Source organism: Cervus elaphus, chromosome 21, assembly GCF_910594005.1.
Source record: "Cervus elaphus chromosome 21, mCerEla1.1, whole genome shotgun sequence".
Lineage (NCBI taxonomy): Eukaryota > Metazoa > Chordata > Mammalia > Artiodactyla > Cervidae > Cervus > Cervus elaphus.
The window spans coordinates 19263688-19276318 of NC_057835.1; the positions used below are offsets into that span (position 1 = coordinate 19263688).

General features: G+C 41.7%; 1 protein-coding gene across 6 annotated transcripts in view; it reads right to left on the reverse strand.

Moving 5' to 3' along the window:
• The window catches only part of ZNF572 (zinc finger protein 572), a 101013-nt gene continuing 88382 nt past the window's right edge, over positions 1–12631 (reverse strand). Inside the window, exons 2-4 of one of the 6 annotated variants that reach the window (XM_043879238.1) lie at positions 10897–11036; positions 4888–4999; positions 1–4200 (exon numbers count right to left, since the gene is read on the reverse strand). In XM_043879238.1, the coding sequence (XP_043735173.1) occupies positions 2690–4200; positions 4888–4966 (1590 nt within the window). In that variant the 5' untranslated portion in view covers positions 4967–4999; positions 10897–11036 and the 3' untranslated portion in view covers positions 1–2689. Of the gene's footprint in view, positions 4201–4887; positions 5000–6703; positions 7359–10896; positions 11037–12631 lie in introns of those variants that run through there. The other 5 variants (XM_043879236.1, XM_043879232.1, XM_043879234.1 and 2 more) reach the window with 5 other exon arrangements.

Sequence of the window (12631 nt, forward strand, 5' to 3'; positions counted from 1 at the left end):
TTGTTAATAAGAATGCTTTATTTATTCAGGTGCTGAATCCTTTGTGCCGGCAAGAAAAACAGAGAATACAGAGAATATTTACTTTTGGGGGAGCTAAACAAAGAACCTATTTGCTGACTCATTAAAGTGAGGCAAAGGCATCAAATAGGATTACATCTGACTACATTAAATGCTCCATTGTTAAGTAACAAATCTTTCTTCAGTTTTCTAAATTTTCAACTCAAGGAGATTCTTGCCAAATTATTTTACTAATGAAGCCCATCTAAATCCATCCAAAATGTGAACATATATGCTTCTACAGGTATCAAGGTTTGTGAAGTAGGTTTTTATATAATTGTGGGCAGTCATAAAACAGTGTAGGGACAGTAATAGGACACACGTTATACAGTTGTTATTCTCTTCAGATGCAAATTAACTAAAATTGAATTTGCTGTTTTGTTCTTTCTTGACTTAAACTGAGTCCTTTGTTTCATGAACAACAAAATTCAATTAGCCAAATCAAATAAAGTGCTTTCGACAGTCTGCAGACTTAAAACACACTAGTCTTGTGATTCTATAATACCTTATTCCTTGGGGTTCCTGAGGCTGATCATAAAGAATCCACAAGCAGGACAGTTCGGGGCTGTACTGCTGCTTCTGAAAATGTATGGAGGATATTTTTCAATTTGTTTCAATTAATAATAATTGCCATTCATTTAGACCCATATTTTAAGCACTGTGCTAGCTGCTTTGCACACATTCATTTAACCCTTACCAAAACCATGCAATGTAGACATTATCTCTATTTTACAGATGAGGAACCAAGTTCAGAACGGTTACTTGCCACACATAATGGGCTCCACGATTGTGAACCAACCCAACAGCTACTTCTTTGCAGCTGATCATTAATCAGACTCTCATCAAACATCAAACTCTCAGTTGCCTACAACAAAGAATACTCTATGTATACCTATGGCTGATTCATGTTGAGGTTTGACAGAAAATAACAAAATTCTGTAAAGCAATTATCCTTCAATTAAAAAATAAATTAATTAAAAAAAAAGAATACTGTAAACACTTATCCTCAGATACCACAGTTTAAGACAATTGGGGTAACACTGCCTAACATACAAAGGTAACAGGATGCTTGAGTAAGAGTTACACTAAAGCCAAAGATGCCCATAAGGTTTTCCCCCTTTCTGAAAGCAGAAAACCACCCCCAAAGACTTCTTGAATACCATTAATTATCAGCTTTGATTCATTTTTAAATCCCAAAACAATATAAAAAGACACAGCTGCCTTGCCAGTACCAGGAGCACCACAGTCACAGAAGAAAATCCCCATGGACTTCAGCTACCCACCAGCCACAGAGAGCCCTCTGCCCCAGCTGTAATGGCCTCTTCTGGCTCCACATTCCTAATATACATCTCTACTTATTCTTCAAAAAACATATTTTTGACTCCAAAGAAAAAAAAAAAAGATGAAATCCTGGGCAAGTCCTGACCTTCCTACACATCTACCTTTTTACAGTGACAGGAAAAAATGGAGGTGGGGACAGAGGAAATATCTTAATCCTTTACAGCACACCATTCCCACTGGACAAATGAACAGGGAGAACAGTGTCTTGGTTACCAGATCCATACACCATGTACATCAAGAGGCAGAAGCAAACTGCCGAGACTGGAACTTAGGAAGCTGGGGCTCCAGTGGCAAACTGTCCCTGGACACTGGCTCAGACTCAGTGAGTTAATTAAGAGAAAAATAACCCAATGTCTTTGATCTGATGAAGAATTATATAATAGGAAAACTGAGGGAAAAGGACCACTTGACAGAAAAATTCAAAACAGAATTATGAATCCTACCTATTAATCTGACTTTGGCCAAGACAATGGGATCATATCTCTAGATAACTGAGATGGTTGAATCTAAAACATACAATCATCAAAACAGTGAAACTTTAGACCTAGTGCCTTCAAAACTCTATCTACTCCTAGACTATATTATAATTCTTCTTGGAGAACAGAATCCCCAAAGCACATTTCCTACAGTCTTACAAGAACTGTCAAGAATGATGATCTTGAAAGAATATTTTGTGATATTTAAAACAGCAGCCCCCAGTGGCTACTGAGCATTTAGCAAGGGGTTTACATGACTAAAGAACTCAATGTTAAATTTCATCTTAATCAATTTAAACTTAACTATCCATGTGTGGCTAGTGGCTGCTGTACTGAACAATGCAGTTCTAAAAGTTAACTTTCAGCAAATAACATATTTGAAAAAAATTAGTCTTCTCTTCCTTAAGACTCAACAAAACAGCCAGGAAATCACATTATCTGTTCAAAAAAATCTCTCTCTGGGCAAGCCCATAGGACAGCAATAATCTGTCACCACCCAGTCAGGCAACAGGAAATAAGATTCAATGACCATCTCATCTTTAGTCTCCCAGGATTTCTTTCCATGTTTTCCTTTGAAACTATTACTGCCTTACCTTAAATAAAAAATATTCTTCTTTCTCTCCACCACTGGCAGTATCTCTCACTGGGCAAATCTGGTGACCTGATAATCTGGGTCTTCCCAAACTTTAAGCTGGGAAGTTGACTTTTCCCACATGTTTTGCCAAACAAACCAAACAAATTTTGCAACAGTGTGATCTGAGAACATCTTAATTATAATTTTTGATAAGAAAAGAAAAAGAAACAGACTTTAGGACTCAGGAGGGAGATGAACTTGGGATCGAAAATGAAGGGATGAGTGCTATTTCCCCAGAATAGTTTTTCCAAGTCCATCCATGAGGAAAATCTTCCCCTTCAGGAGACTCAAAAGATTTTCCTACATGAATTTTCCGATGCTGACTGAGGTAGGCACTTCGGCTGAAGCATTTCTCACAGTCACTGCATTTGTAAGGTTTTTCTCCCATGTGGGTCCTCCGGTGCCTGATAAGGTTAAAGCTCTGACTGAAGCACTCACCACAGTCAGGACATTTATAAGGTTTCTCTCCCGTGTGTGTCCTTTGGTGAATCACCAGGGTGGAACTCTGACTAAAAGTTTTCCAACACTCAGAACATCTGTAAGGTTTTTCTCCTGTATGTGTTCTTTGATGTCTTATGAGATGAGAGCTGAGGCCAAAACTCTTTCCACATTGACAACATTTATATGGCTTCTCTCCTGACTGAATTCTGCATTCTTCTATCAGCCTATAGTTCTGACTCAAACTTTCTTCATATTCAGAACTTTGATAGGTTTTGTCATCTGTGTGCATTTTCTGATGTGTAACCAGGTTTGAACTTCGACTGAAATTCTTCCCACATTCTATACACTGATAGGGTTTTTCTCCTGTATGTATTCTCTGATGCTTGATTAGAGTAGAATTACAACCAAAGCTTTTTCCACACTCAGGACATTTGTAGGGCTTCTCACCAGTGTGTGTCCGCTGGTGGCGAATCAGACTAGAGCTCTGACTAAAACTCTTCCCACAATCGGGGCACTTATAAGGTTTTTCTCCAGTGTGGGTCCTCTGATGTTCTACGAGCACATAACTATGGCTGAAGCATTTCCCACAAGCCGGACATTCATATGGTTTTTCACCTGTATGTGATCGGTGATGCTGAATAAGGTGAGAGCTGCTGCTGAAACTCTTTGCACACTCGGGACATTTATAGGGTTTCTCTCCCGTGTGAGTTCGTTCATGGATAATAAGATGGGAGGTGTTGCTGAAGCTTTTCCCACATTCACCACATTGGTAGGGCTTCTCGCCTGTGTGTGTTCTCAGGTGCTGAATCAAGTGAGAGCTGTTACTAAAGCACTTCCCACACTCAGAACATCTGTAAGGTTTTTCTCCTGAGTGGGTCCTCTGGTGAGTTCGAAGATGAGAACTATTACTGAAGCTTTTCCAACATTCAGAACATTTGTAGGGTTTGTCCCCAAAGGATGGGTTCTGCTGGCCAGCAGGCCCTGTATGTTCTCCTGGGTTCCATCCCCAGTGATTGCATTGTTCCTCCTCTTTTTCTGTACAATTTCCCTGATTCTCCAAGTTGCTATCATTCTCACAGGAATCACCACATTCAGTTTTACCTCCTTGGGACCCTGTCAATAGTATTTCTTTTGTGTCTTCATCCTTATAATTTTCTGGGTCATCACTTCTAGACCATTTTGAGGCTCTCTCTTTATCTGCCTTGGAGTTACTGCATTCAACAGTTTTCAAATTATTCTTACTTTCATCTCCTGCAGGAATAAACAAATACTCTAAACATTCCCTAGTCTCTGCCAGGGGGAAGAAATTCTGAATTACAGGGGAAGAGAGGGAATAACAAACTCAAACCTTGTAAAATGTTTTAGATTTAAAAAGTGTTTCCAGAGGCATATTAAACAATTAATAGTTGGGGGGGAAAAAAAAGTGTTTACAGATAGTTTTATTTCTTTTACTCAATGTGTTCATCAGAAGCAGGTGAATTTTTTGTATTTATAAAAATGGTAATGAAGTGTCTGGTCAGTTCTCACCAATTGCCATGGTGGATATCAAAATATTAATAAAAATACATTAACTGAATTTTATTCTAAAAGACTTTAAAAAGTAAGAGAGAAAGTGAATAGAACACTATCTGAGGTGAAAACTAGATAAAAATATTAGTTAAAATCTGAGCAAACAAAGAAATAGCAATGATACCCACTACTTATTAAGAACGGTAGTTTTGCATATATCAGTATCTTAAAAAAATATGCAAGACACATATTATCATTCACTTTTCTTAAAGATGAGAAAACTGAGGCTGTAAGAGTTTTCATAGCTTGTGACAGATCAAGGGAATCAAATTAAAGTCTGTCTCATTCTAATGCCCTGATCTTTCTATACATTCTACAGCATGTCTTAAAAAAAATTCCCAAAGGATTCACTTCTTCTTGATCTCTCACCTGTAAAAGTGCTTTTCAAACTCTCCTTCTTTGTGAAGCCATTAGAATCTGAGACCAATAGGTTTTGCTCTTGTTCCATCACAATGATCAGTCAGATTAGGGATCAGAAATCCTGTAGAAGGAAACAAGTTATGTTTAAAAGCATTTGTTAACATTTCTCCTTCCTTCCTTCCGACCATTGCAACACAACAACTGTTAAGCACTTAATGATCTGCGGACCATACCAAACATAAGAAACATGGGCTTTTGAAATCCTTTCAGAAAATCTAACCTCAGATTCAAGTTATTTACGAGCAAGCATTAACCTGATTTACCTTTCCCAGGGAAATAATTTAAAAATTAAACCTTTGCAATAAAGTCTGAGGATCAAGGTTTAAAAATAGAATAAATATTAATACTGTCCACTTGGAACTCAGAAACACTTTTGGTTGAAAAATTGAAGTCGTTTTTTGGAAAAGGCACCAATAGTAAGAATTTAGGAATCAATATGCAGGAATAAGCAGCAGCTAAAGAGAAACTGTTTAGTTTACAAAGTAAGTGGGTCCTTGACATAATGATGAAACCTTTGAAGTTAATTTCAAACAAAAGTTAGGATTTACTTGACTAGTAACAATAAATTAAGATGAAGTAGAGCTAAAATAATTACAGCCAATAATCTCTAATTATAAAAGGGAGGCTAACAAGGGACCTCTTCCTTGTCTTTTACTCTCTATCATAATCACAATATCCCTTTCAGCCTAAGCTTTATCTTCTGGACCCAATTACAACCACTGACCTACTTTAGGGACTGGAAGGCAATTATATATGGTCTTGGCATCCATTTCAGGATATTAAAAAGTAGCATAGTTCAAGAAAAATGAGAGCTTGAAAGAAGGCACACACATAGAAAATAAAAGATTTATACTTTTCAATCTGTTACTGCCTATTAAGTAATACTGCATATTACACTTAATAGGCAGTAAACCAAATACCTTACACATAACATTTCTCATGTAATTCTTACAAGAGCTCTCTGAAGTGTATAAAAATACTGCTGTTCTCGTTTAGTTCCTAAGTGATGCCCAACTCTTTTTGCAACCCCATGGACTGCAGCCCTCCAGGCTCCTCTGCCCATGGGATTTCCCAAGCAAGAATACTGGAGTGGGTTGCCATTTCCTTCTCCAGGGAATCTTCCCAACCCGGGGATAGAACCCGCACCTCCTCCATTAGCAAGTGGATTCTTTACCACTGAGCCCCCAGGAAAGCCTTGTATAAACAGGTACCAACATGTTATAGGTAAACAAAACAGACATTAAGAAACTTTCCCAAAGTCACACAACCACGACATGGTAGAGCAGGATTCAGTCCCAAATCTGTTGGACACTGGATTTAATACTCTTGTCTATTACAGTAAACAACTAGAGAAGAAAGCAGAAACTGGGCATAATTCCAACCAGCAAATGATCAGGACTTTTATTTTGTAATATATTGACTTCCATCACCAGCACCTCCCCTACTGCCTGCACCACAAGCCTTTGTGGGATCTTAGTTCCCCCAACAGGGATTGAACCCCAGGCCCTGCAATGAGAGTTGCCAAGCCCTCATCACTGGCCTGCCAGGGAATTCCTATATTGACTGCACTTTTAGAAAACCAATTTATATCCCTAGACCTTATATCAAAAGAAGCTGGCATTCTCTAAGCACCTTCAATATATATGAAACTTCTCTAAATTACAAGTATGCCCAATGTTTGTGTAGGGGAAAAAACATACACCTGAACGCAAAAAAAAAAAAAAAAGTTGTTCAAATGGAATGTTTTACCATCCGAGTTACATACTTCTCTCACAGTCCTTACAAAAGAAGCAGAAGTCTACGTAAGATACCCGTGCTACCATTTTCCCGGCTAAGAAACTTATTAATTTTGGTAACAGAGAAGCCCTCACGAACACTGGCTCAGCAAAACGGTAGCAAACTTAAGGCCACAGTTGGTATTAAAAGGCTGTCCCTAAGATGTAACGCCACAGAGAAAGGCTGTTTTTACTGCCTAGAGCAAAAAGGTGATTAGGAACGGGGCAGTGCTTCGGCTTAAAGACTCCCAAAGAAAATGCACTGCCTGAAGCTTAGCTTTAAAAAGCGCCGACAGGGAGCACAGGTCGGGTACAATGCGGGTGAGTTCCAGGGGAACAGATCGTCTCCAGTCGACACGGTGCTTCCAGGGACGCTGCAGGGGAGGGAGGCGCAGTGGCCCGAGCTGCTGGAGATGCTGGGCCTTCGCCCTTCACAGCAGCGGCCGTCCTCTGCAGGATGAACACTGCAGCCTGGGTGACGCAGCTTCCGCTCCTCCTGCCCGAAACCCTCGGCTCCGTCCCCCTCCCCGAGAAGGAACTCACTGTTCTGGGGGCTAGGTACAAGGTGCCCCAGAACCCCAGCAGGCCCGGGATTAGGAGCCCACTCTACTTCTAACCCCACCAACCTAGGGTCCTAACCTCTCAAACCCGGAAGTGAGAAACAGGAAGTTCCCCCTTCTCCCACAGTGGGCTTGACGGAGCCTCTCTAGAAAACAGTGATGGCTGGCGCTCGCTGATCTTAACCCTTAGGGTCCCGGACAAGAAGGAGTGTACCGGTGGTATTCCTCTTCCTTGTGGACATGTTTGCCGACTCTGATTCTCATACCTCACATTTATCAGGTACCTTATAATAGGTGACCAGTTGGAGCTGATACTTTTCCTTGCCATCGGGGCATCATCAGATTTCTCATCATCATTGGAATTAAAAAGAAGCGAGTCTTTGTTAAGCGCCGACTCTGTTCCCACCGCTGTGTACTGGGAGGAATATCTAGCCATCTGTGAAACAGGGAGCGAAGGCATCCATCCACATATAAAACAACTAGTTTACGAGGCAACGTTATGAATAATATTTGGTGAAACAAACCCTCCTCCTTCATTACGGAGAAACTAGAAATCAATCCCTTCATCTCCCCACATCAATCTAAGTCTGCAGTGCAAGCGTCTCTTCCTTCCCTCCAATTACAACAGAGGATTGGTCCTTCGCATTTTAAAGGAGCCCTCCACTGCCGGTCACCTTCCTTCCTACCTTCATGGGATCCTTACACTATCAACTAAACTCCTGACTCTCCCGCCACCATCCCCTAACAGTCCTTCAGTTTTTCTTTCTTATTTTTTAACGCCTGATGTTTCCATTTTATCATTTCCCACTCATCTTTTGACTCGTTTCTCCTGTAGTAAAAAACAATGAATCACTAAGATCATCAATGACCTCTGCCTTCTTAGCACATCGGTATTTTTTGGTTCCCAAGTCCTCTTTCAGGAGTTTTGACACAGCTTTCTTCTAGAAACACTCTTTTGAGGGGACACTGTACTCTCCTCACTGTCCTCCAACAACTCTAGTCAGTACTGTCTTTTGCAAGCCTGTGTGTGTGCGTGTGCTCAGTCATGTCTGACTCTGCAACCCCATGGACGGTAGCCCGCCAGGCTCCTCTCTCCATGGGATTTCCCAGGCAAGAATATCGGAGTGGGTTGCCATTTCCTCCTCCTGGGTACCTTCCCAACCCCAGAAGTGAACCTATGTCTCCTGAGTCTCTTTCATTGGTAGGCGGATTCTTCACCACTGAGCCACCTGGGAAGCTCCTCACTTCCAGGACCCAGGGACAAAGACCAGCCAAATTCTTGTTATACAACAGGAACCAATCCAATCCTTCTTCCCTGCATCCTTCCAATCGCCTCAGATGGTGAAAAGTGCCCCACTACTGCTGATTCTCTCCTACTATCCCCATCACCACCACCACAACCACCAGAGGAAGAAACTCCTCTCTGCTCTTTTCCACAGCCCAGGAATACTCATGTGTCTGAGAGATAAACTTCGTACTTGCTATGGCGTGAACTGTGCCCCTCCCCGCCAATTCATATGTTGAAAACCTAAACACCCAGTGTGATGGTATTAGGTGGTGGGGCCTTTGGGAAGTAATTAGGTCTAGATGAGGTCATGAGAATGGGACCCTCATGATGGGATTAATGCCTTTATAAGAAAAGACACCAAAGATTGATATTCCTCTCGCCCCTCATCGCACATCCTCTCTCTCCATACCATGTGAGGGCACAGAAGGCAGCCACATGTTGGCACCCTGATCTCAGACTTTCAACTTTGTTGAAAGTTATTTAAGCCACCCAGGATATATGGTATTTTGTTTATCTGATTATATGAGCAGAGCAGCTCATACTAAAGTGTCCATTGCCAGGTTTTATCCTTTGCAGGGACATTTAAACCAGAAGGTGGTTTAAAAGATGGAATCCCTGATTGGCAGATGGGGCAAGGCCATGTCATGAGAAGCAGCATGATGTCCTAAAAAGCGAGTTCTTTCCCTCACATACAAGATTTGTGACTCTTAATTAACTAAGAGATCAAACCTCAGCCACAGTGACTTGGGTATGATGATACACATCTTCCCAGGTCTGAGGATTACTTATTTTTAGTGGTGGGCTTTCCAGTGCTTTCAGCAGATCTTTGGCTCCTTTTTTTTTTTTTTTCCCATAATCTCTCCTCCCACTCCTCCCTGCATTATTTGGCCTGAGAATATGTGCCATGAATATCTACTGAAATAATCCCTGCTCCAAGTGTCCGTGACTCAGCACCTCCAGGGTGGATTCTAATGAAATAGAGACTCAGTTTAAGGAATATGTATGAGCTGGCACAGAGCTCCAAAGATATTGGAAGCCAAGAACCATAAATTTCCAAGGCAGAGGACCATTTTATTGAAACAGATGCCAAAGAAACTGCAACATCTTTTTTCAAAGTGGGTGGGAGGGATGGGTGTTTGGGCTGTGAAGGAGAAGAAGTGTCTTTATGGATTTTACTCTGGTAGAGCAAGGAAAGCGGGTCAACAGCCCAGAGTCTAGGTTGTCCCTTTCTCAGACCAGCCTGGAATGCTCTTTGCTTAGTCATGTTAAACGCTCAGAATTCTAAACTGTGTCAGCAGGTGGCTCCAGAGGCAGCTGTTTGGTGAGACTGCCACAAAATTTAAATAATGCTGCAGATTAACACATCCCAGTATAATCTTGCATCTTGATGCAAACAAACGTGATATTTGTAGCAATGTGATTTAACAAAAGTAAAATCTGAATGTAATAAAGGATTATAAGCCTGGATATTCTCTAATAGGAACCATATGGAATTAAATACAAGACAGAGAGAGAGAATTTTGCTGGGTGCCAAACACCAGTCTCCAGAATATTAAGGGTCCCTTCTCTGGCCAGATTTTCTCTACGGTTAGTTGTCCCCAAGGTTCCCATTCTGGCTCCTACCCTACTGCAAGCCAGTCACCCTCCAACAGACAGAGGATCAAGATGAAGCAGGCCTCAATCTGGCTGCAGATGAGAATGCCAGTTTTTAAGGCCAGTTCTCTTTTATAGCCACAGAGCTGAATAATGTAGAAAGTTGCAAGTCTGGCCTCAAAATTTTCAGGAACCCAGAAGGATACCATCTGGAAATCTGAGGTGTGAGTACACATTATGAAGCCTGGACTATGGCAAAGGACACTTGATTCATTTCTAAATACACCAAATGCTGGAAGGCAGAGTGGTTACCAGTCAGAACTATGAAAACAGGGGAATATCTTCCGGACACCTTTCCACTTACTCTCTTGGATACCAGTCTCCTATCTCCATCTGTGCACCTGCCCTCTTAACTTCAGATCAATCTACCAATAGTCAGCACCCCTCCTAGATACTGGGGCTTCCTCGGTGGCTCAGATGGTAAAGAATCCGCCTGCCAATGCAGGAGACATGGGTTTGGTCCCTGGGTCAGGAAGATCCCCTGGAGAAGGAAATGGCAACCCACTCTAGCATTCTTGCCTGGGAAACAGAGGAGCCTGGTAGGCTACTGTCCATGGGATCACAAAGAGTTAGACACGATTTATCGAATAAACAACCACCACCTACGAGATGTTACCTCCTCCAGCCTCTTCATTTTACCCTTTGTCTCTCAGCCCATCCCTAGAGGTGTTGATGTACTCACGGGTCAGGATGAGTAGCATCTGTAGAATCACAGACCCAGAGTTGGCAGGAGGAAGGAAGGCAGAGAAGAATATCTGTGCAATGCTTTCTGTGGCCCAGACACTGGCATATCCGTTCTCTCATCTCATCGTCACAGCCATCCTGCATGGTGAAGGGGTGAGTTGTCCAGCTTTTTGCATTTTGAGGAAACTGACACAAAGAGTTTAAGATAAAAAGAAGCAGAGGGAGTGGAGGCCCTCAACAAAGTCTGTCCTGCCAAATGGCAGCCCTACAGATCTCTTTCAAAGTCACGAACCCATGCCTTCTCCTGGATATTCTTCTGCAGTGAATGCCATCCCCAGGCAGAAAGTTGCTCCCAGCACCAACTTTGACTATTCATTCCTTAGATCATAACCAACCCAAAGTCACCAAATTCTGCTGATCCTGCCTCCTGAACAGCTCTCAAATGTGTCCAGGCCTCAGCTCTCCCTCCATCACTTCCCTAGGCCAGGGCACCATCATTTCTTATTCATGGTATCTCTGTCTCCTAGTTGGCTCAAGAGGTGTGTGTATGGAAGGCGAAGGGGGGAGGTTGAGGAAAAGTTGAGGAGCTGTAGAAATACCCTATTTTAGTTGATTTTTAACAATAGTAAATCAAATAATAGCATATGTGGAATGCTCATATCCCCATACTTGGCAATGTAACTACTCAGAGTGTGCATGTATGTGGGTGTGTATTCAGTCACTCAGGACTCTGCTACCCCAGGGACTGCAGCCCGCCAGATGCCTCTGTCCATGGAATTCTCCAAGCTAGAATGCTGGAGTGGGTTGCCATTTCCTACTCCAATACATGGTATTAATATGGAAATCACATGCAAAAGACTTCCTGGTTACCATGTCTACTATCTTAACTGCAGCTCAGCTGGAGGGTCATGCTTTGCCTTCTTCTATCTAGAAATCACTTTTTAATCCCCCTGAGACATCTTCCCTCTACATTCCTCACTAAATCCTATTCATTTTAGATCTTAGAACAGGTGCTATTGACTTTTATGATATTCATTTGTCAAAAAAAAGTCTATTCAATCTAGGGATACAGATAACTCTTTACGTCTCTCTGCCTGTGCTTCACAGTGTGTTAAGTTAGGATAAACAGACTCTGAAAGAGAGGTGATATTATCAGCTTTACCTCATGAAAGAAGTACTGCACTGGATTTCTCTTGGAGCTGGTTCAGAAAGTACTTTTTAGGATTTCCCTGGTGGTCCAGTGGTTAGGACTCAGGGTTTTCATCATCAAGGGCCTGGGTTTGATCCCTGCTTGGGGAACTAAGATGCCAGAAGCCATGCAGCATGGCCAAAAAATAAAAAGCGCTTTTTGCAAAGAATCATCTCGCCTGTCATCAGATGATAGCCAAAACTGGTAGGTAAACAGGCGTTTATAATCAAGTAAAGTAGCTATGAAAATACTCAATATTGTAGATATTGGATCCATTTGCAAATAGATCGGAATATCTTTGGTTATCTTTGATTGGCACTACCGGTAGTTACTTGAGCAAGTGTTATGAACTGAATTGTCTCCCCTTGAAGTTCATATGTTGAAATCTTAACCCCTCGGTGTGACTATATTTGAATACAGAGCTTTAAGTAGGCAATTTGGATTAAATGAGCTCATAAAGGTGGGGTCCTGATTCAATAGGACTGATGTCCTTACAAGAAGGGACAAACACCAGGAATGTGAGAATCCAAAGAAAAGGCCATGG